The following is a 22,822-nucleotide window of genomic DNA, read 5'->3' on the forward strand; positions in this document are numbered from 1 at the left end:
GAAAATAATTCCTCCCAGGTGTTCAGCAGTGCTTACAGTAGAATAGAACTCTCCTTAGGGAATCAGTCCTCAAAAAGTCTTTATTTTCTAATTGAAAGCAATTTTTTCTTCACAAATTATGTTAGCAGCATAACTATTTGAGTGAAAATTGATTTGGAAAATGTATATGAAAGAAATTTAAAGTATTTTATTTGTCTAAAGTTTAGTCTGTGTAGTTTTTGATGTTGTAAAATTAAGGTTAATTGTATTAATTATTTGATTAAACATTAAGATTTGTACTCATGGAAATTACTAAAGTAGTCAAACCTGTTCATTAGAAGGGGGTGACCCAATACTTTTGGCAATATAGTGTGTATGTATGTATTTGCTGTGGTCAAAGCTGAATTTTCAGCATCATTACTCCAGTCTTCAGTGTCACATGATCCTTCAGAAATCATTCTAATATGTTGATTTATAATCAATGTTGGAAACTGCTGTGCTGCTTCATATTTTGGGGGGACCTGTGATATTTGTTTTAGGATTCTTTGATTAATAAAAAGTTAAAATGAACAGCACTTATTTAAAAAAGAAAATTTGTGTTACAATAGCCTATACAATGCTATTCAAAAGTTTTGGGTCAGTAATTTTTTCTTTCTTTTTTTTTTTTTTTTTTTTTAAAGAAATTAATAGTTTTATTCAGGAGGGATGTGTTAAATGAATAAATGCCATAGTAAAGACTTATATTGTTAGAAAAGATTTATATTTTGAACAAATTCTGTTCTTTTTAACTTTGTATTCATCAAAGAATCAAAGTATCACAGGTTCCAAAAAACAATATGAAGCAGCACAACAGTTTCAACACTCATAATAAATCAGCATATTAGAATGGTTTCTGAAGGAACATGTGACACTGAAGACAGGAGTAATGATGCTGAAAATTCAGCTTTGATCACAGCAAAAAAAAAAAAAAAAAAATATATATATATATATTAAAGTAGGCTATATTAAAATAGAAAACTGTTATTTTAAATTGCAATAATATTTCACAAAATAAGTTTTGTGTGTGTGTGTGTACCTGTTTTTCTATTCAGGTGGGGACTTAAACCTGAATACACACAGACTCATGGGGACTCGTGTCACGGTGGGGACCTAAATTGAGGTCTCCATGGGTAAACAAGCTAATAAATCACACAGAATGAAGTTTTTTAGTAGCATAACCGTTTGAGTAAAAAGTTACATTTAAAAAATGGATGTTGAAATCTCTAGTGATTTATTTGTCCCAATTTCTATTTGATGTCAGCAGCACTTAAGCAGCATGAACAAAAATACAGCATGATTTGAGGTGTTCCTACGAGTTTTCTGAGCTTCAATGGAAGAACATCTGACTTTTTGTTCAAATGCTTACAATTGCTTACATTTGACCCTCTGGATGCTCTTTGGTGATGCAATTCTCATTATTAGTTTCAGAAGTTGAAGAGGACGTCTGTGAGAAATGATGAGGTTGTGTCAGACTCAGCAGTATTTTAAAACACTCTCCCAGCTGCTGCACAATCCAGTGCCTCAGTGGGTGGGCGCCCAGACCATTCTGTCCTCATTTCAAATTGAAATACAGCGGTTCATATACAGCCAGCTTCTTACAGGCACAATTAATCCATAACCAGACAAGTAGCATTTTTCACAGATGGCGTGTACATTGTGTTCAATCACGGTTTTGCAAAGGGTTTTTTCTTTCTATCAACTGGATGTTTCCCAGGGGTGGACTGACAGCACCTTTCTGAGACTAATGTGCAATAGACTGAAATGCAGATATGCACAGAAATTAGTTTTTCATTGAGACGCCTTGGAGCAGGTGATGTTTTGTTAGAAAAATAGTAAATTAGCGCAATCACCAACAATTGCACAATTTCCTGCACAATTTGCACAGCATTATTTAAAATATATTGGTACATAATCTATTGCTGTACATGCGTAAATACATTAAAAAAATAAATTAAATTAATTTTAAATTATAAAAACATTTATATAAATAATTATAAAAGTTTATAAAAAAGCATTACAATTTAATTTTTATTTATTTGTAATTTATTTTAGTGTATTTTAAAATGTATTTTCTGAATTTTCAACAGCCATTATTTCTCTTCAATGTCACATGATTCATCAGAAATCATTCTAATATGTTGATTTGGTTTAATATTTTTGTGGAAACACAGTGATACAAGGATTTTTTTGATTAATAAAAAAGTTCCAAAGAACAGCATTTATTTGAAACAGAAACCTTTTGTAACATTAAATGTACATTATATATACGTATATGCATTATATATATTTGCCATTTTTGACAGATGCAAGATGCTAGGAAACTATGAGAAAGTTAGTCATTTACTGGCACAAATGCTCCTGCATTAATGATCATATTTTTTTGCAGTTTTGGATCGTATGGTATGTGACCCGCTGTGCTCTGATGCTGGCTGCTGGGGTCCAGGACCCGACCAGTGCCTGTCCTGTCGGTTCTTTAGCAGGGGACGTACCTGTGTCGAATCCTGCAACCTGCACGAAGGGTAAGTTGTTAAATGCCACAATCCCACAGTTATTTATTTGTGCAGGAGTTTTACTACATGAATCTACAAATCTCAAGTATCACAGGTGCACCCAAGCTATGTCGTAGAATCATTTGAATACACTTCATGACATTGTTTATTAATGTTCGCTTGTAGAAGATGTGTATTCCTAAGATTGAACTATAGCTAGCTGCGTTCTCCAGGGATTTCACCCAGATTCATGTCTCCATCCTCTAGACAAACAATAACAAAACAGTAGAGCAGCACGTCCCCTGGCTTTGGAGAGCAGGCTGCTATGATGAAACGTAAGCTTGGTTGAGCTGGAAAACAAATAACAGTGTTTGGGTGAGCTAGATGAGCTGGGTACATCTCCTACCACATATGACGTCTACACCAAATACAGTGGTGTGTGGAGCACCGTGACAGAATGAAGAACTGAGTAAAGCCTTGGTTTTGTTTTCACAAAGGCACAAAGATTTAGGCAGATAAACAGACACTGACTGTTTCCTCAACTATGGGCACTTTTGACCCTGTGGACTTTTAGAAAATAAACTCTTTAAACAGACTTTTCAAACTCACTAGTCTACTAGTAGACACATTTATCATAATGTCATAATTTCTTTGGGGGCGGGGGATCCTTTCCACACAATAAGTGGTTTTATAACATAAATCTTCATGACATTAATTCATCCTTTTGTTTAAACAATTTAATAGTATTTTTATGGTGGATTTTCATAGCTTATGCTTGATAGACTGGTTCTGTGACAAATATAAAATAATATGATCTAAACTTTAAAGGTATAGTTCACCCAAAAATGTAATTTCTGTTATCATTTACACATGACTTTCTTTCTTCTGTGAAACACTAAAAAAGTTTTTCAAAAAATGTCTTATTGCTTTTTTGTCCAAGCACTGAAAGACAATGGGGTCTAGTGTTTTTTTGAACCCTATTGACTTTCATTGTATGGACAACAACAGTTGAAATATTCTTCAAAATTTCTTCTTTTTGAAGAAAAGAAAGTCATACAGGTTTGAAACAACATGAGTATGAATAAATGACAGAATTTGAACTTTAAATGGTGAGCTATCCCTTTAAAGGCATTTAAAAAGTAGGAAAAATGTGCAGTAGAATAAGTTAAACCTTCATTTAACAAAAAAAAAAAAAAAAAAAAAATTAATAAAAGCATAAATACTGTAGATATTGTCTGTAGGTGGATTTGTAAAGTGTGCCAAAGCACTCTAGAAAACATATTTTGGAAGTCTTTTTTTGCTGTCCTTTCTTGTTTCGTGTGCAGCCAGTAATATATTGACAGTTTATTTATTTATGTATTGTCTTTGTGTTATTTCACGGTACCCAGTGTCTTTATCTCATCATAAATTCCTAAACAGCCTTGGGTAAAACTAATCATTTTGTTTTCCGAGGCGCTGTAGATTCAGAAAGTTGTGTTTTGGATGCTGGTATGCTAATGTTCCTGCCAGGCTGCTTAACTAGCTTAACCAGCAAGGCTTCCATCTTTAACAGAAAATCAACCAGTACCAAACCAGCATGAACATTATTTTTGGTAGTGATTGTTTGTCTAATACCTCAAAAAAATGGTTTGGCATGGATAAGCTCTTTCTGTTGGTTTAGAGAATTGGAGTAAGTAAACACTAAACGTGTTGATCAGTGCAGTGAAGAAGGTAATTTACAGATTGGTTTTGAGTTCCCTCTTTATTTGTTGTGTGCTTACGTACTGCTCGAAGGGAAAGACGAATATCAGCTTTTGATTGATTTGCCTGAGCAAAGCAGTGAAATTTATTTTCTCCTTTGCCCAGAGCTAAAACAAGACAATAAACAAACAGAATCCATTTTCACATTCTAAAACTGCATCTGCCCATTTAAAAAGAAAGCTCGTCCTTTGTGTGTTTTTTACTAGGACAAACATGGATGGGTGCTTGTTTTTTTATATGTATGCCATATCCATGTTGGTTGAACGTGAATCAGCACCAGGGATCATGCACCCTGAGATCATCCCACATGATTCTTTTGCCTTGCAGACTGGCCGGCTCTAGGCCCAAGCTGCTCACCAGGCCCTATGTGGTCGAGAAGCGGGAGGCGGGTTTGGAGAGGTACGGCATGGCCACAGACGCTTCACTGTCTCGCACTGTCATGTCTGCCTACTCACCCGTCCCACACACATCACCCAGTGCTCCAATATCTGTGCTGTTTGTGTGTGTGTGTGTGTGTGTGTATATCTGTTTTTGCAGGGTGATTTCAGAGTCTGTGTTTTCTCTGTCTCTCCACTGGATGTCGACCTCTGTGGTCACACTCGCTGTTCGCACAAGATGATTCACTCTGTATTTGGGAACAAACAACCAAAAAAAAAAAATGAAGAGGCCTACTGTGGTGTGTTTCAGCTGTATCTGAAAGTTTCTGAAGATGATTATGACAGTTGTTGTTGTTGTGCAGTCTGCACAGCTGGTCTCAAGTGTTTGATCACAAGTGGCTAGTGCCAAATATAGGTATATCATGTCCAGATGGCTTTGTGATCCAATCACTCGAATACATTGCATTCGAAGTAAAAATGGCCCTATGAAATTGCTAGAGTGCAGTTTTCAGTGTCAGATGATATTAGGGAGGTCATTATGATTCTAGAGTTTGGGGTCAGTCAGTTTTTATACTTGTATACTGAAATGTAAACTTTTATTTACCAAGGATGCATTAAATTGATCAAAAGTGACATTTAGGATTTCTATTTCAAAATAAATGCTGTTCTTTTTTTAACCTTTTATTCATCAAAGAATAAAAATTGAAAAAACGATGTCACCATTTCAACAAAAATATTAAGCAGCACAAGTGTTTTCAAAATTGACATCATAAGAAATTGAACGTCAAATTAACATATCAAAATGATTTCAAAAGAATCATGTAACAAGACTAGTAATAATGGCTGGAATAAATAAAGGAATAAATTACATTTTAAAATGTATTCAAAGAAAACAGTTATTTTAAATTGTAATAATTCTTCACAGTGTTACTATTTTTTATATTTTTAAATGTGGCATTGGTGAGCATAAAAGATATAATATTTTTAAAATATTTTAATATTTTCTTTTGATTGCTTCTAATGTCCTCATTTGTAAGTCGCTTTGGATAAAAGCGTCTGCTAAATGACTAAATGTAAATAAATAAATAAATATTCATTCTGACCCCAAACTTTTGAACCGTAGTGTATCTTTTGTATTTAGCTTGTGAATCACACTTCTGCTGTTGTTTATGAATCTACAAAATTCAGCCAGTCATGTTAATATTTTTTCTTTATAGTAGTATTAATACATTTCATGTTGGATTTTTGAGAGAACACAGAGTGAACCAGGAAACACCACAGAGCCTGTGAAGTTAACGTTTACATAAAGGGAAAAAGAAGAGTCCTTTAATGATAAGAGGGTCTTCAACAAGCTTTCCTCAAAGTCTATTTAAAATGTGCTGTGCCTTTTAGATAAAGAATAATTAATTGTCATTTAATTTAGCACTCATTGAGGAAACGCGTCAATAGTAATAAAAAAAACTGGCCTTTTCTTTACATATTTTTCTCTCTTGCTAAGCTACTGTCCTCCACTTGTCACGCCAACGGATGTCAGCTTCTAAAATGTCACTACCGTCTTCAGAGGAGTGATGGGACTGGGAAGCGTCTGTGTTTGCCTGTATTGAACCATTTTGTGATCATTTGTTTCAGAGGTCCCTGGCTGATTTCCTCAGTGTGGTGCTTTGAGGTGTCCCTGAATGTGCTTGATGAATTGTCACCTCGATAGGTGGTGAAGGCTGACTGTTTGCTTTTGGTCAATAGTAACTGTGTTTGCCAGCTGTGGTAGCCGTCTGAGAAGTGCTGTAAACACCCGGCGGATGTGTTAGATTCCACTGTTGCCTCCCTACGGCCTTGCAGTGCCTCGGGCGCTGAATTCCCTTCGGCTGCACTTTCACAATCTACCAGTCTGTTTTGTGTGATGACTCTTCTTTTACTGCCTGTGATTCAGACTTTCCTCATTCAAGTCCTGAAAGCTGAAGTGTATTTAATGACCAACAATGTCTGGTCCGAAAATGGAAAATTGTCTTGACTTTAAAAGGCTAGTGATTGAATAGTCTAGATGCTTGGGTAGGAATTCCTGGAAGAACTTTGAAAATTGACATGCTGGTTTTTTTTTTACACCTGAACCTTGAGTGTTCTGAAGTGGCAATTATATGTCACTGTAGCGTGTTATGTTACCTCATGTTTGTCTTTGTTCCCTTTCTCTTTCTGTTTTATAGGGATGTACGTGAGTTCGCAAACGGATCAGTGTGCCTGGAGTGCGATGCGCAGTGTGAAGTGGCGGATGATGATGGTCTCACCTGCACTGGGCCTGTGAGTTCAGTCTCATTTCTGCTCTAAAACAATAAGCCTATTTTATTTATAGTTTTTAAAAACAATAAAACTGTACCAAGAAATGAAGACCTTTATTCAAGGACACATTGAATTGATCAAAAGTCACAGTAAAGACATTTATTGTTACAAAAGATTTGCATGCTTTCTATTCATCAAATATCCAGAAAAAAATCAATTTCCACAAAAAAAAAAAAAAAAAAAAGTTTTTTTTTTTTTTTTTTAACACTGGTAGTAATAAGAGATGTTTCTTAAGTACTAAATCAATAAGAATGACTTCTGAAGAATAATGTGGAACAGTGGCTGCTGAAAATTCAGCTTTGCCATCACAGGGACAGTTATTAAGAACAAATTTTGAACCTACACAGAAAACAGCTATTTTAAATTATAATAATATTTAACAATACAACTGTTTTTACTGTATTTTTGATCAAATAAATGCAGCCTTGATAGTATAATTGCAAAAGCATATATATATATATATATATATAAGTTTTCACTCAAGTGTGAGGTTGGTAATAATAATAATAATATATATATATATATATATATATATATATATATATATATATATATATATATATATATATATATATATACATACATACATACAGTGGTGTGAAAAGTGTTGGCCCCTTCCTGATTTTTACATTTTTTGCATGTTTGTCACACTTTAATGTTTCAGATCATCAAACAAATTCAAATATTAATCAAAGATAACACAACTAAATACAACATGCAGTTTTTAAATTAGATTTTTTATTATGAAGGGAAAACGAAATCCAAACCCACATGGCCCTGTGTGAAAAAGTGCTTGCCCCCTCCTATTAAATCATGAAAGAGCTGTGATTAACCACATTATTTTAGAAAGCTGAGTTAAATTTCACTAGCCAAACCCAGGCCCGATTACTGCCAGACCTGTTGAATCAAGAAATCACTTAAATAGAATCCGTCTGACAAAGTGAAGCATGTTTAAAGAGCAACACATCATTCCGCGATCTTAAGAAATTCATAAACAGATGAGAAACAAAATAGTTTACATGTATTAGTCTGGAAAGGGTTATAAAGCCATTTCTAATGCTTTGGGACTCCAGCAAACCATAGTCAGAGCCATTATCCACAAATGGAGAAAACTTGGAACAGTGGTGAACCTTCCCAGGAGTGGCCTGCCTACCAAAATTACTCCAAGAGCACAAAGACGACTCATCCAGGAGGTCATAAAAGGCAAAAACAGCATCCATGGGAGAGTTCCAAGGCAAAAGCCATTGCTGACCAAAAAGAACACAAAGGCTCGTCTCACATTTGCCAAAAATATCTTGATTATCCCCAAGACTTTTGGGCAAATATTCTGTGGACTGATGCGACAAAAGTTGAACATTTGGAAGGTGTGTGTCCCGTTACATCTGGCGTAAAACAAACACAGCATTTCATAAAAAGAACATCATACCAACAGTCAAACATGGTGGTGGTAGTGTGATGGTCTGAGGCTGCTTTGCAGCTTCAGAACCTGGATAACTTGCCATAATTGATGGAACCATGAATTCTGCACTCTATCAGAAAATCCTGAAGGAGAATGTCCGGCCATCAGTTTGTGACCTCAAGCTCAAGTGCACTTGGGTTATGCAGCAGGACAATGATTCCAAACACAGCAGCAAGTCCACCTCTGAATGTCTCAAGAAAAACAAAATTAAGGTTTTGGAGTGGCCAAATCAAAGTCTGGACTTAAATCCAATTGAAATGCTGTGGCATGACCTTAAACAGTCCATTCATGCTCTCAAACCCTCCAATGTGGCTGAATTAAAACAATTCTGCAAAGAAGAGTGGGCCAGAATTCATCCACATGTGAAAGACTCATTGCCAGTTATCGCAAACACTTGATTGCAGTTGTTGCTGCCAAGGGTGGCACAACCAGTTATTAGGTTTAGGGGGCAAGCACTTTTTCACACAGGGCCATGTGGGTTTGGATTTTGTTTTCCCTTCATAATAAAAAACTTCATTTAAAAACTGCATGTTGTGTTTACTTGTGTTATCTTTGATTAATATTTACATTTGTTTGATGATCTGAAACATTAAAGTGTGACAAACATGCAAAAAAAAAAAAAAATCAGGAAGGGGACCAACACTTTTTCACACCACTGTATATATATATATATATACACTGAACAAAATTATAAACGCAACACTTTTGTTTTTGCCCCCATTTTTCATGAGCTGAACTCAAAGATCTAAGACTTTTTCTATGTACACAAAAGGCATATTTCTCTCAAATATTGTTCACAAATCTGTCTAAATCTGTGTTAGTGAGCACGTCTCCTTTGCCGAGATAATCCATCCACCTCACAGGTGTGGCATATCAGCATGCTGATTAGACAGCATGATTATTGCACAGGTGTGCCTTAGGCAGGCCACAATAAAAGGCCACTCTAAAATGTGCAGTTTTATCACACAGCACAATGCCACAGATGTTGCAAGTTTTGAGGGAGCGTGCAATTGTCATGCTGACTGCAGGAATGTCCATCAGAGTTGTTGCCCGTGAATTGAATGTTAATTTCTCTACTATAAGCCGTCTCCAAAGGTGTTTCAGAGAATTTGTCAGTACAACCAACCAGCCTCACAACCGCAGACCACGTGTAACCACACCAGCCCAGGACCTCCACATCCAGCATCTTCACCTCCAAGATCATCTGAGACCAGCCACCCGGACAGCTGCTGCAACAATCGGTTTGCATAACCAAAGAATTTCTGCACAAACTGTCAGAAACCGTCTCAGGGAAGCTCATCTGCATGCTCGTCGTCCTCATCGGGGTCTCGACCTGACTGCAGTTCGTCATCGTAACTGACTTGAGTGGGCAAATACTCACATTCGATGGCGTCTGGCACTTTGGAGAGGTGTTCTCTTCACGGATGAATCCCGGTTTTCACTGTACAGGGCAGATGGCAGACAGCGTGTATGGCGTCGTGTGGGTGAGCGGTTTGCTGATGTCAACATTGTGGATCAGGTGGCCCATGGTGGCGGTGGGGTTATGGTATGGGCAGGTGTATGTTATGGACAACGAACACAGGTGCATTTTATTGATGGCATTTTGAATGCACAGAGATACCGTGACGAGATCCTGAGGCCCATTGTTGTGCCATTCATCCACGACGATCACCCCATGTTGCAAGGATCTGTACACAATTCCTGGAAGCTGAAATCATCCCAGTTCTTGCATGGCCAGCATACTCACCGGTCATGTCACCCATTGAGCATGTTTGGGATGCTCTCAGTTCCTGCCAATATCCAGCAACTTCGCACAGCCATTGAAGAGGAGTGGACCAACATTCCACAGGCCACAAATAACAACCTGATCAACTCTATGTGAAGGAGATGTGTTGCACTGCATGAGGCAAATGGTGGTCACACCAGATACTGAATGGTTTTCGGACCCCCCCCACACACACACATTTTAGAGTGGCCTTTTATTGTGGCCAGCCTTAGACACTGTAAGGAATTTAGCCTTTATTTATAATTTTAGCTTTAGGGAATCAAATCGTAGAAATTCGATTTTGATCTGATTAATTGATATTAATCAAAAATGTATAATTTATACCTTATTAACGACTCGACCAGCGAGTATTAATACAGTATATTTTAGCAATTCGGCTTATTGTCGTGGCCACGATAATAATACAGAATTGGTTGGGTAAATCAAAGAGCACAGGTAACAAAATCTTTGGCAAATAATTTAAGATTTGAAAATCACGGCACCAGACTATTCGTTAAAAATGAATCGAGAGTTTATTTACTATTCTAGGATACAATACAAAACACATACACACACATACACACGTTCTGGCAAGATGAAAGCAGTTTGAAGAAAGTTTAAGGCTATTCTCTTTCCTGAGAATCAAGACGATCTGAAGACGTCACAAACAGAAGACTCGACTATCGTTATCTTTTAAAGATTCATTCAATTCAGCTCAGCAAATAGAGATTGTTTGTTTGTTTACTTGCTTTGAGTTGAGTTGAAGGCTGTTCTTCTCTCTGGATGGTTGTTTGAGGGAAATCCCGGACTTTCGTGCTGATGTGTCGTTGTCACGTGACGTCACTCGGGGAATCCTCTTTGGCTTCCTGGCAGTGCGAATGGCAAGGGTTTGAAGTTCTTACGCTGCAGGTTTTGCAAGTTACTTTGGTCAGACGTGGACAGAGTGTCCTTTGAGATGATCAGCTAGATGTTAAATCTGTAGGCGGGTGAGGCGAGACCAAAGTTTCCAAGCAGCCAATTTTTCCAGCTCAGTTTTTCATCCGCAGCTTTTCCAAAGCTGGGTGTCTGTTTTTATCGGACTGGTGTGAGTCCATCCTATTCACTGTTTGGTCCAATCACATTGTCTCTGTAGGGCGGAGCCCCGCCCAGCACGGCTCCTTTTCGTGCATACTGTACATTATCTTAATGTTTCATCCATCATGTGAGGAGCATTTATTAATAACTTCTTATAAAAGTATTCATCATTCATACGAGACTGAAAATCAACAAATAATTCCTTTCAACTTCCGGCATTTGAGATAAGCTTTACACGGCTATCTATTCCAAAAAGGCAGTTATAAGACAAAGATCAAACTAAAACACACCATGCATAACATAAAACACCAAGCATATATATATAGATATATATAAGACATCAAACATGAGGTATTTGTCATATCGAATACCTATAATTTTACCTACTAAACGGGTTAAGTCATAGATTAAAATATCCTAAGTTCTAATAACCGCAGCAAGATAAACAAAACATAAAATACCACATTCATATATATATTGTCTCTTGAGTATATTGCTTTAATAGCAGCAGTCTTTTCTTGATTGTCCTTTTGGCAAAGTCCATAAAAGTTTGGGTGCTTTTTTGGAGAAGAAGAGAAAAGAGGTGCATTCCTTTGGAAGGCGGGAGACCAAAGCTGAGGTCCTGAGGTCATTAGGAGTATCACGTTGTGTGGCTCTGGTGATCTTCTTAGCTCAGACGAAGTTGTAAGTCAGTCACTTTTTTGTTTATCAGAAGATAGTTTATGGTAAGCGGGGTCGCAGTATCGCGAACGCTCTGGTTCTGGAACCTCTACAAAGAAGTACCGTATTGTCCCGAATATAAGACGATGTTTTTTTCTTGGAAATGCATCTGAAAAAAACGCGGTCGTCTTATATTCGGGGTCTAGACTTTGGCATGTCAGTAATACACCCACAAGGTGGCGCCAAAAACGCATATAAGGAGTGTGCCATGAAATATGTAATGTAATGTGTGTTGTAAAGATCGCGAGCGAAAACAAAACAAAAAGAAAAGCTTACAGCGGCACGAGTCGTGACTGTCATGTTAACCTGATGGAACCAAACTTCCTCTGTAAGTGATTTTAAAACATGACAGTACCCAGATTTGAAGACTACAATAAGATTTCACTTCTACTGATAATAAAATGTTGGTAGGCTACTATGTGATGGATAGCCTAAATGTTATATAATTCAGATGGGCTACCTGTTATTTCAATGGTATATCAAAAAGTGTATATTTTTCAATGTCATTGTTGGTACATTTTACCAGTATTTACCATACTTTCAAAACAAAAATTAAAATAGGAAAAATATGCAATTTGAAAATAATTTAAGAAAAAAAATGTGTTTTACAGAGAGAAAAACAAACAAAAAAACAAGATTTGGTTTTCAAAAAGCCTTTTTCCAAAAGGTACATCTGGAAAAATGGGGGTCGTCTTATAATCAGGGTCGTCTTATATTCGGGACAATACGGTAGTTCTTTGTTGTTAACTCCGTGCAGATGTAGCACGGTCATTTCATCATCAAACTTATCACGGTTTACGAGTCTCTCGAGGTGATAAGGAGAGTATGGCCGGACGCTAGTCAGAGAATTGTGGCGTTGTGTTGGTCATTTGTTCATTTTATGAGTCGCTGATGGAAGATAAGTTCCTTGGAATGTTCTGAGTTAAGCTTATGTGTGTGCGTTCTTTTTGACCAGGTTCTACACCTGTGCAATAATCATGCTGTCTAATCAGCATGTTGATATGCCACACCTGTGAGGTGGATGGAGTATCTCAGCAAAGGAGAAGTGCTCACTAACACAGATTTAGACAGATTTGTGAACAATATTTGAGAGAAATAGGCCTTTTGTGTACATAGAAAAAGTCTTAGATCTTTGAGTTCAGTGTATACATATACAATGAGAACATATATAATATATATAATCTGTATTTGTTGTTCTCATTGCAAATTAATTAATTAAGCTGATTTTGTTCTTGAATATTAAAGATGTTCAGAATAGCATCTCTGAATAGTCTCTCTTCCTTATATTTTCACTTCATGTTGTGGTGCTTAATTTAAAAATATCTAGTGCAGCAGCAAAGAAAAGAGGGTTTTTTGATAGACCATATCAACAAGAGCCGTTATTATACTGAGATTTTGAAAGTTCTCTCTCCAAAGGTGATTTTTCTTGCATTTGGCGCTTGGTAATTGTTAATTTTGGATTCTGTGAGTATATTTCTTTCATTTCAGTGCAATCTCTTTCAATATCTATTAGCTTAAAGCACAAACAGAGCTGAACGGCAGACACTGCCTTCGATTGGCTTGGTCCAATGATTAATTGAATCCCTTGTTGAAGTGTACTTTTGCAGCCGTGGGATTGATTTTGCTTCTTGTTAATTTAGTGAGAAAGTAGATTAAGTTGCCTAATCTTGGCAAGTGTTTACAGAGAGTCTTGCCCCATAGGAGACACCTGAGAGTGGGATGAATAAGCTGTTTGGATGTCCATGAATCTGATCAGGTTAGAGAGACATTACCACAGATGGGCTGTGTACTCAGCACTGCCCTTTTTCCAAAACAGCCTCAAGCACTTTGGTTTAAATTGATGACTACATGACAAGGTGCGTGCGGCCGTGTGCTTGTGTGTGTGTTGCCAAAAGTGGATTTAGCCGATCCGTCTCTAATGCACAGAGGCCTCGGGCTGTTGTCTGCTTGAGTCAAACAGAAAGGTCTCGCAAATGACATGATCATGAGCCCTTAGAGACCCATATCAGCACAAACATAGACAGAAACAAACTCTCTAAAACTGTGTACGTGTCCAGAATCTTCTTTTTTTTTTTTTCACCTGTGTCTAGAAATTTTAATGACAAATTATCTCTTTCATGCAGGTTTTGCTTGATCACAGCCTGTTATCTATTAATTTCTGAAGTGGTTCTGTCAATGTGCCACCAGCCAACCAACACAAACAATTAAACTAATTTAGCAAAGAATTCTATTGTTGTCAGATTAAAATCAAACTAATTTAGCAAAGTAACAATCAAACTAGTTTAGCAAAGATTTCAGTTGTTGTCAAATATATATATATATATATATATATATATATATATATATATATATATATATATATATATATATATATATATATATATATATATATATATATATATATATATATATGTGTGTATATATATATATATATATATATATATATATATATATATATATATGTGTGTGTGTATATATGTATGTATGTATGTATGTATGTGTGTGTGTGTGTGTGAAATTAAAACACAATTTAAATAAAAACATATATTACATTAAATGAAAATAATTGTAATATTTACATAACAATAAAAATAAATCCAGAATGTGAAATGTTATCTATCATTATATTATTATTATATTGTAAAAATTTGTCATATGTAATATAACTACATTACAGTAATGCAAATATTATGAGAATTGTTTTTGAGAATTACAAATTGAAAAAAAAAAAAAAGTATATTAACATCCAGACAAGTTACTTTAATTTGAGGGAGAATGATCCTTAACTATCTTCAAAATATAAAAAACATATCTACATGGTCCTAAAATACACCACGAGAGAAACAAGGAAAACAAACTTTTTTCAATAAGGACTTTTAACACACAAACACAACCATAGGCCTCTCAGGTGTAGGCCAGGTTTAGCTAAGCTGTTAAAATGTTTGTTGTTATTAGCACAGATTAACTGCTGAGTGTTCTAATCTACCTGTGAAACAATCAGCAACATCTGTTTCACAAAGACATAATTAAACAACACTAACAAACAGTGTTTTGTGCGTGGAGAGGAAATGGAGATTTGTGTGCAGCAGGTGTCTGGAGAAGCAGCCAATTAACAGAGAAAGTGATTATGCTTTCTAGCTAACCTCACCTTGGAGGAGTTTTACGTCCACCTTTATCTATGTGCCACACTACGCTTGATTTGAGAGGCACTCTCAATGTCAGAATCAAATTGACGCGCTGGGCCATCGTATTTCTTTCCTCGTTTTTACTTACCAAAAAGTACAGTACTCTTTTTTTCAGAGCTAATATAACAAAATGATGCACATTAGGTTTTTGATTAATGCTTTATCTTCTTGTGCTCCCTCAGAGAATGATGGGAAATGTAGTTCTGTAGCCAAGCCTGTCATCTCACAAACCAGCTAAAAGAGTAGTATTTTTTTGGGAAGATTTAAAGCACCGTGCAGTGCGTGCAAACCAAATAGTTCAGTCAACATTCGCAATTTAAACTTAATTATGACCAATACTAATTTGCATCCGCCCGGATTCTTTAATTAACATGCCCCCAAACTCAATGAATATCCAGAGTTTCCCCACTGGTAATTACGACATTCTGGTGATGTTCATGCATGCTATTCTCATAAGTACAATCATTTTGATAAGACTAGAAGGTAGAATAAATGCAATAGATTTATTAATATCTAAAATGAATAATGCATTGCTGAATAGAGCTGCATGCTAGTCATCAGAGATTTGCCCTAGTTGTGGTTGAATGTTTATTCATTTGTTTTGTTTTTAGCCACTTAATAGCAATAGTAGAGTGTGGATGAGAAATGATGAGGATAGTTCACCCAAAAAATAACAATTCTGTCATCATTCTCATGTTGTTCCAAACATGTATGACTTTTCAAAAGAAGATATTTTGTAAAATATCTTTCTGTTGTCTATACAGTGAACGTATTGTTCAGTACCAGTGTTGTTTAAGTATTTACTATTATAGTTTTTGTTAATATGTTAAATGAAATAAGTTTTATTGGTAACATTTTATTTTAAGGCATCCTTGTTTCACATTACATGTAATTACTATAGTATTAGCACAAATTATGCATAATAACATGCAATAACCTTAAACCACACCCTAAACCTAACCCTATAGTAAATGCATGTTGTTAATTAATATTACTCGGTACTTAAATGTATAATCACACTGTAATTGTTACGGATCTACCAGGCTCTGTCACCAGCCAGTCACAGCGCACCCCCTCACCCGAGTTCTAATCAGCCACACCTGCACCTCATCTAATCACCAATCAACACCGGCATATAAGCACACACCTCACTACACCTCATTAGGTGCGTTTACATGGAGCATTGTAATCGGTTTAAAAGTCCAATCCGAATGAAAATGCTCCATATAAACACCTCAATCGGAATAAAAATGCCCAAACCGAATGAAATTGTAATCGGTTTGAGAGGGGTGGGATAAACCTTTCTATAAACCGAACAAAATTAAAATCCTGCCATGTAAACACTTTAAACCGATTACTTTGCGTCTACGTCATCACGTCCAGAGGTCGGGTCGTCAGAACGTGAACGTGATGATGTCGGCAACGGTACATTCTGTGATTTGGGGACACCGACACTACAGTATAGACTGGGTAATAGTGGAGGTATAAAGTTAAAATTTCCATTATACAGTTAAAAACACATTAGAAAGGAGAACGCTTGCTGTGTGACGGACTATCTGCTCTCATGTCCGGAGTGAAAAACAGATCTGAAATGAAGCGCAATTTTCTGCTTTTCAGCTTAGAAACAACACAGTGATGATAGTGAAAGTAGCTCAATGAAAATAAACAACTTGACCAAAAGTTGCCTTTGTCATTTGTATTTGTATAGATGACAGATTCATAATTTCCGATCTGCTTGAATTTATACGTGCTCACGCCATGAATGTTGTACTAAACACGATTGTGATAAAGCAATGCTCCTTTGATTCATTGTTCAGCAACTCTTGGTAAGAAATCGTGTATTTGTTCCATTTAAGTACAGTACAACTTTGTAGTATCAGAGTACAATTAATCTCAGCTGCATTACAGAGGGGCGTATGATTTCTATGATCGCGTTCTGGCCATATGACTGAGCGCTCGAATGAACGCAAGGGATTCAAATATTAACCGTTTATTCTAAGCAAGTGCAAACAGATATTAAAAATATTAACGTAAATATGGGCGTTTTTTCCTCTGGTGACTTGTTTTTGTTGTCACTGTAGGCTATTAGCATATCCTAAAATCGAAAGCACAGGCACATGTAAACACCATATCGGATTAGATAACGTCTCATGTAAACAGTTCATCGAATCTTTCAATCGGAATGATTTTAATCGGAATGACAAAAAAGTGTACATGTAAACGCACCTACTGTCTGGTCTCGTTCATACAAAGTAGACTCCTTATGCTATCACAGCGACTTACCTGCTACTCACCTCCTTATGTACTTACCTCCAGTGTTCTCTCCAGCCGTGTGTCCGCTGTGTACCCCAGTCTGTCTGCTCCAGTGATCGGCTCCCGAAGTCTGTTACTCCACCGGTGTGAGGTGTGTGCTCTGGTCCGCATTCTAAGAGTTCCTGTCAAGACAAAGATCTCCCATCAACCTATCATCAACAGTTACCTGGTCTACTGGATATTATATTCACAACCTTCAAGCCATATTGCTCTGCTCAATCCTAAAATAAACGTTTGTGATCCATCTTACTCTTGGTCTCAGTTTGCTTCTGTAACAGAAGACCAGACCATCACCGAAGGATTGCAGCATGAGCAACCCCGACTACGTTTGCAACTAGCAGCTTATGACGACTTGTGCGGATTAGAGAGCCTCATTCAGCTGTCCATACGATGTTCCACCCGTATGCAATCCTGTATCGAGGAACAAAATTCCTCCGCCCGTTGCACTCCATTTCTCCGTCAACCAGAGATCTATGACCCTCCAGAACCAGTACATGAACCTATGCAAGTGGAAAACACTCGACTATCCTACAATGAATGACAAAGAAGATTTCGCCTAGGTCTGTGTCTGTATTGTGGAGCTGAGGGACGTCTGCGTGCCGCTTGTCCGGTTCGTCCACCACGACTTTTGGTGAGTGCGATTCAACCAGCAATCCAGAACATGAAACCATTGTCAATTGAAGCCCTGCTTATCACTCCCAAATTCTCCCTTCCAGTCCATGCCCTCCTCGACTCAAGATCCGCCGGCAATTTCATCTCGGGAACCTCAGCCGTCAGCTCAATCTTAAGTCCACCACCAAGGCGAGTTATCAAATCCAGTCGATAACCGGCAAACCCCTCAACCGTAAATGTGTCCGATACCGTGCCGGTCCTGTTCAGCTTAAAATCGGGTTACTACATGAAGAGGAGATGCAACTACTGGTTCTGGAGGGATCCACAGCGGACATAGTATTAGGGCGGCCCTGGTTTGTTCAATACAAGCCCTCCATATCTTGGCGAACCGGAGAAGTCCTGAAGTGGGGTAACCAATGTTTCCCAGCCTGTTTCCCACATATCCCTCAACCCACTCCACTCCGTGTCAAGACAGTAGCCCTCAATTCCACGTCCATAGAAAGCCCACTAGAGGAACAATTGGTTACCATCCCAGACTGTTACTCCCACTTCAGTGACGTGTTTTGCCCGAAGAAGGCCTCTCAATTACCTCCCCACCGGCCATGGGACTGTGCGATAGACTTGGTACCGGGTGAGCCAGTGCCCCGTGGGAAAGTTTATCCACTTTCACTTCCCGAACAGAAGGTCATGGAAGAGTATATTGAGGAGGCTCTACAACAAGGTTACATCCGACCCTCGACTTACCCTGCTGCTTCGAGTTTTTTCTTTGTTGCCAAGAAGGACGGGGGCCTACGACCTTGCATTGATTACCGGGCACTTAACAAAATAACAGTAAAGTTCCGTTATCCCCTTCCTCTCGTCCCAGCGGCACTGGAACATCTTTGCGGAGCCACTGTGTTTACCAAGTTGGACCTCCGCAGCGCTTACAACCTCATCTGAATACGTGAGGGGGACGAGTGGAAGACAGCCTTCGTGACTCCTACTGGCCACTACGAATATCTCGTCATGCCGTACGGTCTTGTCAACGCCCCCTCCGTATTTCAGGATTTCATGCACGAGGTACTCCGGGAGTTTCCTCATAGATTTGTGCTGGTCTATATTGATGATATCCTCATCTACTCCCAAAGCATGGCCGAACATCGCCACCACGTTCGGAGGTCCTGCAACGCCTGAGAGACTTCCAGTTGTTCCTCAAGGCCGAAACGTGCTCCTTCCATCAGTCCTCAGTGCAGTTCCTTGGATACAGCATCGACAGAGGTGGCATCCAGATGGACGAAGGGAAGGTAGAGGCAATTAGGACCTGGCCCACTCCTAATACCCTTAAGGAACTCCAACGCTTTCTGGGATTCTCGAACTTCTACCGCAGGTTCATACACAACTACAGCACCATTACTAGCCCCCTGACCAACCTACTACGAAATAAACCTAAAACCCTTGCCTGGACCCCAGCCGCATCAGAAGCCTTTGAGAGGCTCAAGGAAGCATTCACCATAGCCCCTATCCTTGTTCATCCAAATCCCAGTAAACCATTCTTTGTTGAAGTCGATGCCTCTACTTCAGGAGTCGGTGCCGTATTATCTCAGCAGCAGGGGACACCAGCCAAACTCTATCCATGTGCCTTCTTTTCACGTAAGCTCAGCCCGGCGGAGAGGAATTACGATATTGGCAACCGAGAACTCCTTGCCATCAAACTGGCCCTCGAAGAGTGAAGGCATTGGTTGGAGGGTTCTCAACATCAATTCACGGTATTCACGTATCACAAGTATCTACAATATTTACAAGAGGCTAAAAGACTTAATCCCCGCTAGGCTAGGTGGGCACTCTTTTTCACTCGTTTTAACTTCATCATTTCCTATCGTCCAGGTCCCAAGAATGTCAAGGCAGACGCCTTGTCCCGTCTCTATGATGCAGAGGAGACCAATGAGGAGGCCGAATCGATCAGAATTGAAATTTAAATAGAAATATTTTGTAAAATTATAAATGTCTTCACTGTCACTTTAATGCTTCTTTACAAATTGAAGTATTCATTTCTTTAAAAAAGAAAAATCTGACTCCAAAACTTTGAACTGTAGTGTATCCCTTTTAATACTGATGGAAAACTGTAGGTTGGCAGACCTGATGCGGTGTCTGTTGCGTGCTGCCTGTCTCTCACGGCCGCGTCTGGGTGCTGTCTGCCGCTTTATTGCATCATAGGCGGTTTACAGTGTGAAATGAAGAGCAGCTGTAATTGCTGCAAGGCATTTATTCATCTCTCACAAGAGATTCGCTCATAAAGAAACACATATCTGCCTCGGTCTCAATGAGCACAGACAGATACACTCGCACACAGATGTTCCTCAAGGTTACGTGAGCGCCGTGTGCGTTAATAGAACAATACGGAGCATCTCTTCCTATTGTCCAGGAAGCATTATTTGTCTTTCTGGTTGATGAGGTGCTCGGATGACTCTAAGGGTGCTCATATTGATATCCAAGCTTACAATTCCGTCTCTTCAGCCTCCTCTCTCCATATTACCGCTATAAATCCTGCGCCGGCTGATTGTTATGGTCATTGTGTGTGTGGTGAGGGATGGTTATTATCCGTAGTTGCTGGTATTTTATGTGTCTCTTTTCTCCTCTTTCTCTCTCTCTCTTGCAGGGTCCTGATCACTGTGTTAAATGTCTTCACTTTAAAGACGGACCCAACTGTGTGGAGAAATGCCCTGATGGCCTACAGGGAGCAAACAGCTTCATCTTCAAATATGCTGAGGCCAACAATGAGTGTCACCCCTGCCATGTCAACTGTACCCAGGGGTATGAAAGTGTTTGTTAAATGTTTGCAATTTGTGAGTGTGTGGGAAATATATCTGTAGCGGTCCAGCTACTTCCTGTGCTTGTTTGCCACGTCAGTTCTAGCCTCAGGAAGTTCGGATAGCCTATTTGTCAGTGCACTGACCCTTTTTAGAGCACTTGTGTCCTCGGAGCTGGCTGTGCATAAAGCATCATTAATTTTAGAGGAAGGAGTTTGCCCTTGCTGCATTTCTGCCATCCAACTTTAGTCTAAATGATACCCATCAAGCTCTCCGAATTTATCCGGCTGGGCACCTGCAACTTAACCTCAGCCCCTTGGGGTTACATGAGAGACGGCTCAGATGTCCTGGAGAAAAACATTATCCGCTCAAGGAATCTTCACACTGAGTCACGGATTCACTTTTCTTCCTCCTGTGTCACATGAAAGCCCTCAACTGCTGACTGTCGTATCTGGGATCTCTGTCAGCCAGGGACGATTAGTGACGTTGAGCTTTGAAACACTAGCGGCGAGCTGACAAACCGACAAAGCTGTGAGCATCAGGATGGAAGGGCAGGAACTCAGACGTCAAGGAAGAGACAGAAGAGACAGGGTTATTAAAATAGGTCTAGCACTGATAGATTAGTGATGAATTGTGGCAATATCAAATTAAGGAGGATTGAGATGATTTTAAAGTGTTTTTATTTGACCGTTAAGTTGCCTAAAGATAGTCATTAGATTAGATTGGCAATCGTTATTCATCTTGCGAGTCTAAGAGCGTTTAGATGGAGGATTTTGATGTAAACAGTATCTCTGATTTAAACTTCAATAGGAAGAATGTTGCTGTTAGATGCTGTATGATTTGTTTTTAAGAATATTTTCAGACTGTCTTTTTCAATGAACTGATTCTTAGTTCAAGACCCTGATACAGTAATTCATGTGTAAATATCCAAAAAGTTCATTGGAGACATTTCATACAATTTTTTGTGTTATTTTTATTATTATTATTGTTTAATATATTTTAGTAAATAAATGTAAGTGAAGCACTTTTATTGCTATGAAGACCATAAATGTTCAAGTATAAATACATACACATAGATATTTAAATACGGATATTTTTTTTAAATATAATACTTTATACATATATTTATATCTATCTATATCTGTGTATGTATGTACCAACCCGTATGTTGGGGACAAATTTGTACTTAGAAGTGGTCCTTTTTGGAACATCCTCACTTGTATAAATGGTATAAAAAGTACATTTTTAAAATTGAAAAAATGCCAAGGTTTTCTGTTAGAGTTAAGTTAAGGAATTTATAACTAGCTGTATATAAAGACAATATAAGTCTATGGAATGACCCCATTTAGATAGCTAAGTAAATGTGTGTGTGAGTGTGTAGCTGTCTTATATGTTTATTTATTTTATGTTTTATGTTCATTCATATTCTTTATCATTTCAGATGCACAGGACCTCGTCTGCAAGACTGCATTGGCATGATGGACAGGTACACACATTTTTATATATATTTGAGTGTTTTAACAGAAAAGAAACATTGGGTAGAGAGGGGTGGAAAACCAACAAATGACCAGGAGTCGGGAGTTGAACTAGTGTCACCCGTGACTCCAACAACACGCATTTTTAATATAAAATCATTTTCATTTTACTTAGTACAAATCTAAACTCGAAAATCAATGATGTCCCGTAGCAGCACTACTTTCTCACACATATACACATAATACTACGCATACACAGTGACTTCCACTGTCAGAAGGTTTGCAAGGTCAGAATCTTGGCACCAGTTTCTCTCTCATCTTTATTTTCTGTCTCGCTTGGCCTCCCTTAAGCCATCATTTATTCATGTCATCTATTTTGGTGTTCTGCCCAATGTCCAGCACTTGATTCTAGTCACACTGGCATCAATAGAGAATCACTGTGTCTGGAGATCCTTGACACCACACACAGTTATGTCAT

At 38.1% G+C, this 22,822-nt stretch overlaps 1 protein-coding gene across 5 annotated transcripts in view; it reads left to right on the plus strand.

Annotated features, from left to right (window-relative positions):
* The window catches only part of LOC131547520 (receptor tyrosine-protein kinase erbB-4-like), a 345,752-nt gene that overhangs the window by 260,765 nt on the left and 62,165 nt on the right, over positions 1-22,822 (plus strand). For 4 of the 5 annotated variants that reach the window (XM_058788156.1, XM_058788155.1, XM_058788152.1 and 1 more), the window contains 5 exons: positions 2,405-2,537; positions 4,575-4,646; positions 6,823-6,916; positions 20,719-20,873; positions 22,311-22,355. In XM_058788156.1, the coding sequence (XP_058644139.1) occupies positions 2,405-2,537; positions 4,575-4,646; positions 6,823-6,916; positions 20,719-20,873; positions 22,311-22,355 (499 nt within the window). The remainder of the gene's footprint in view (positions 1-2,404; positions 2,538-4,574; positions 4,647-6,822; positions 6,917-20,718; positions 20,874-22,310; positions 22,356-22,822) is intronic. The other variant, XM_058788154.1, reaches the window with a different exon arrangement.

This window comes from Onychostoma macrolepis, chromosome 09 (assembly GCF_012432095.1).
Source record: "Onychostoma macrolepis isolate SWU-2019 chromosome 09, ASM1243209v1, whole genome shotgun sequence".
Taxonomy (NCBI): domain Eukaryota; kingdom Metazoa; phylum Chordata; class Actinopteri; order Cypriniformes; family Cyprinidae; genus Onychostoma; species Onychostoma macrolepis.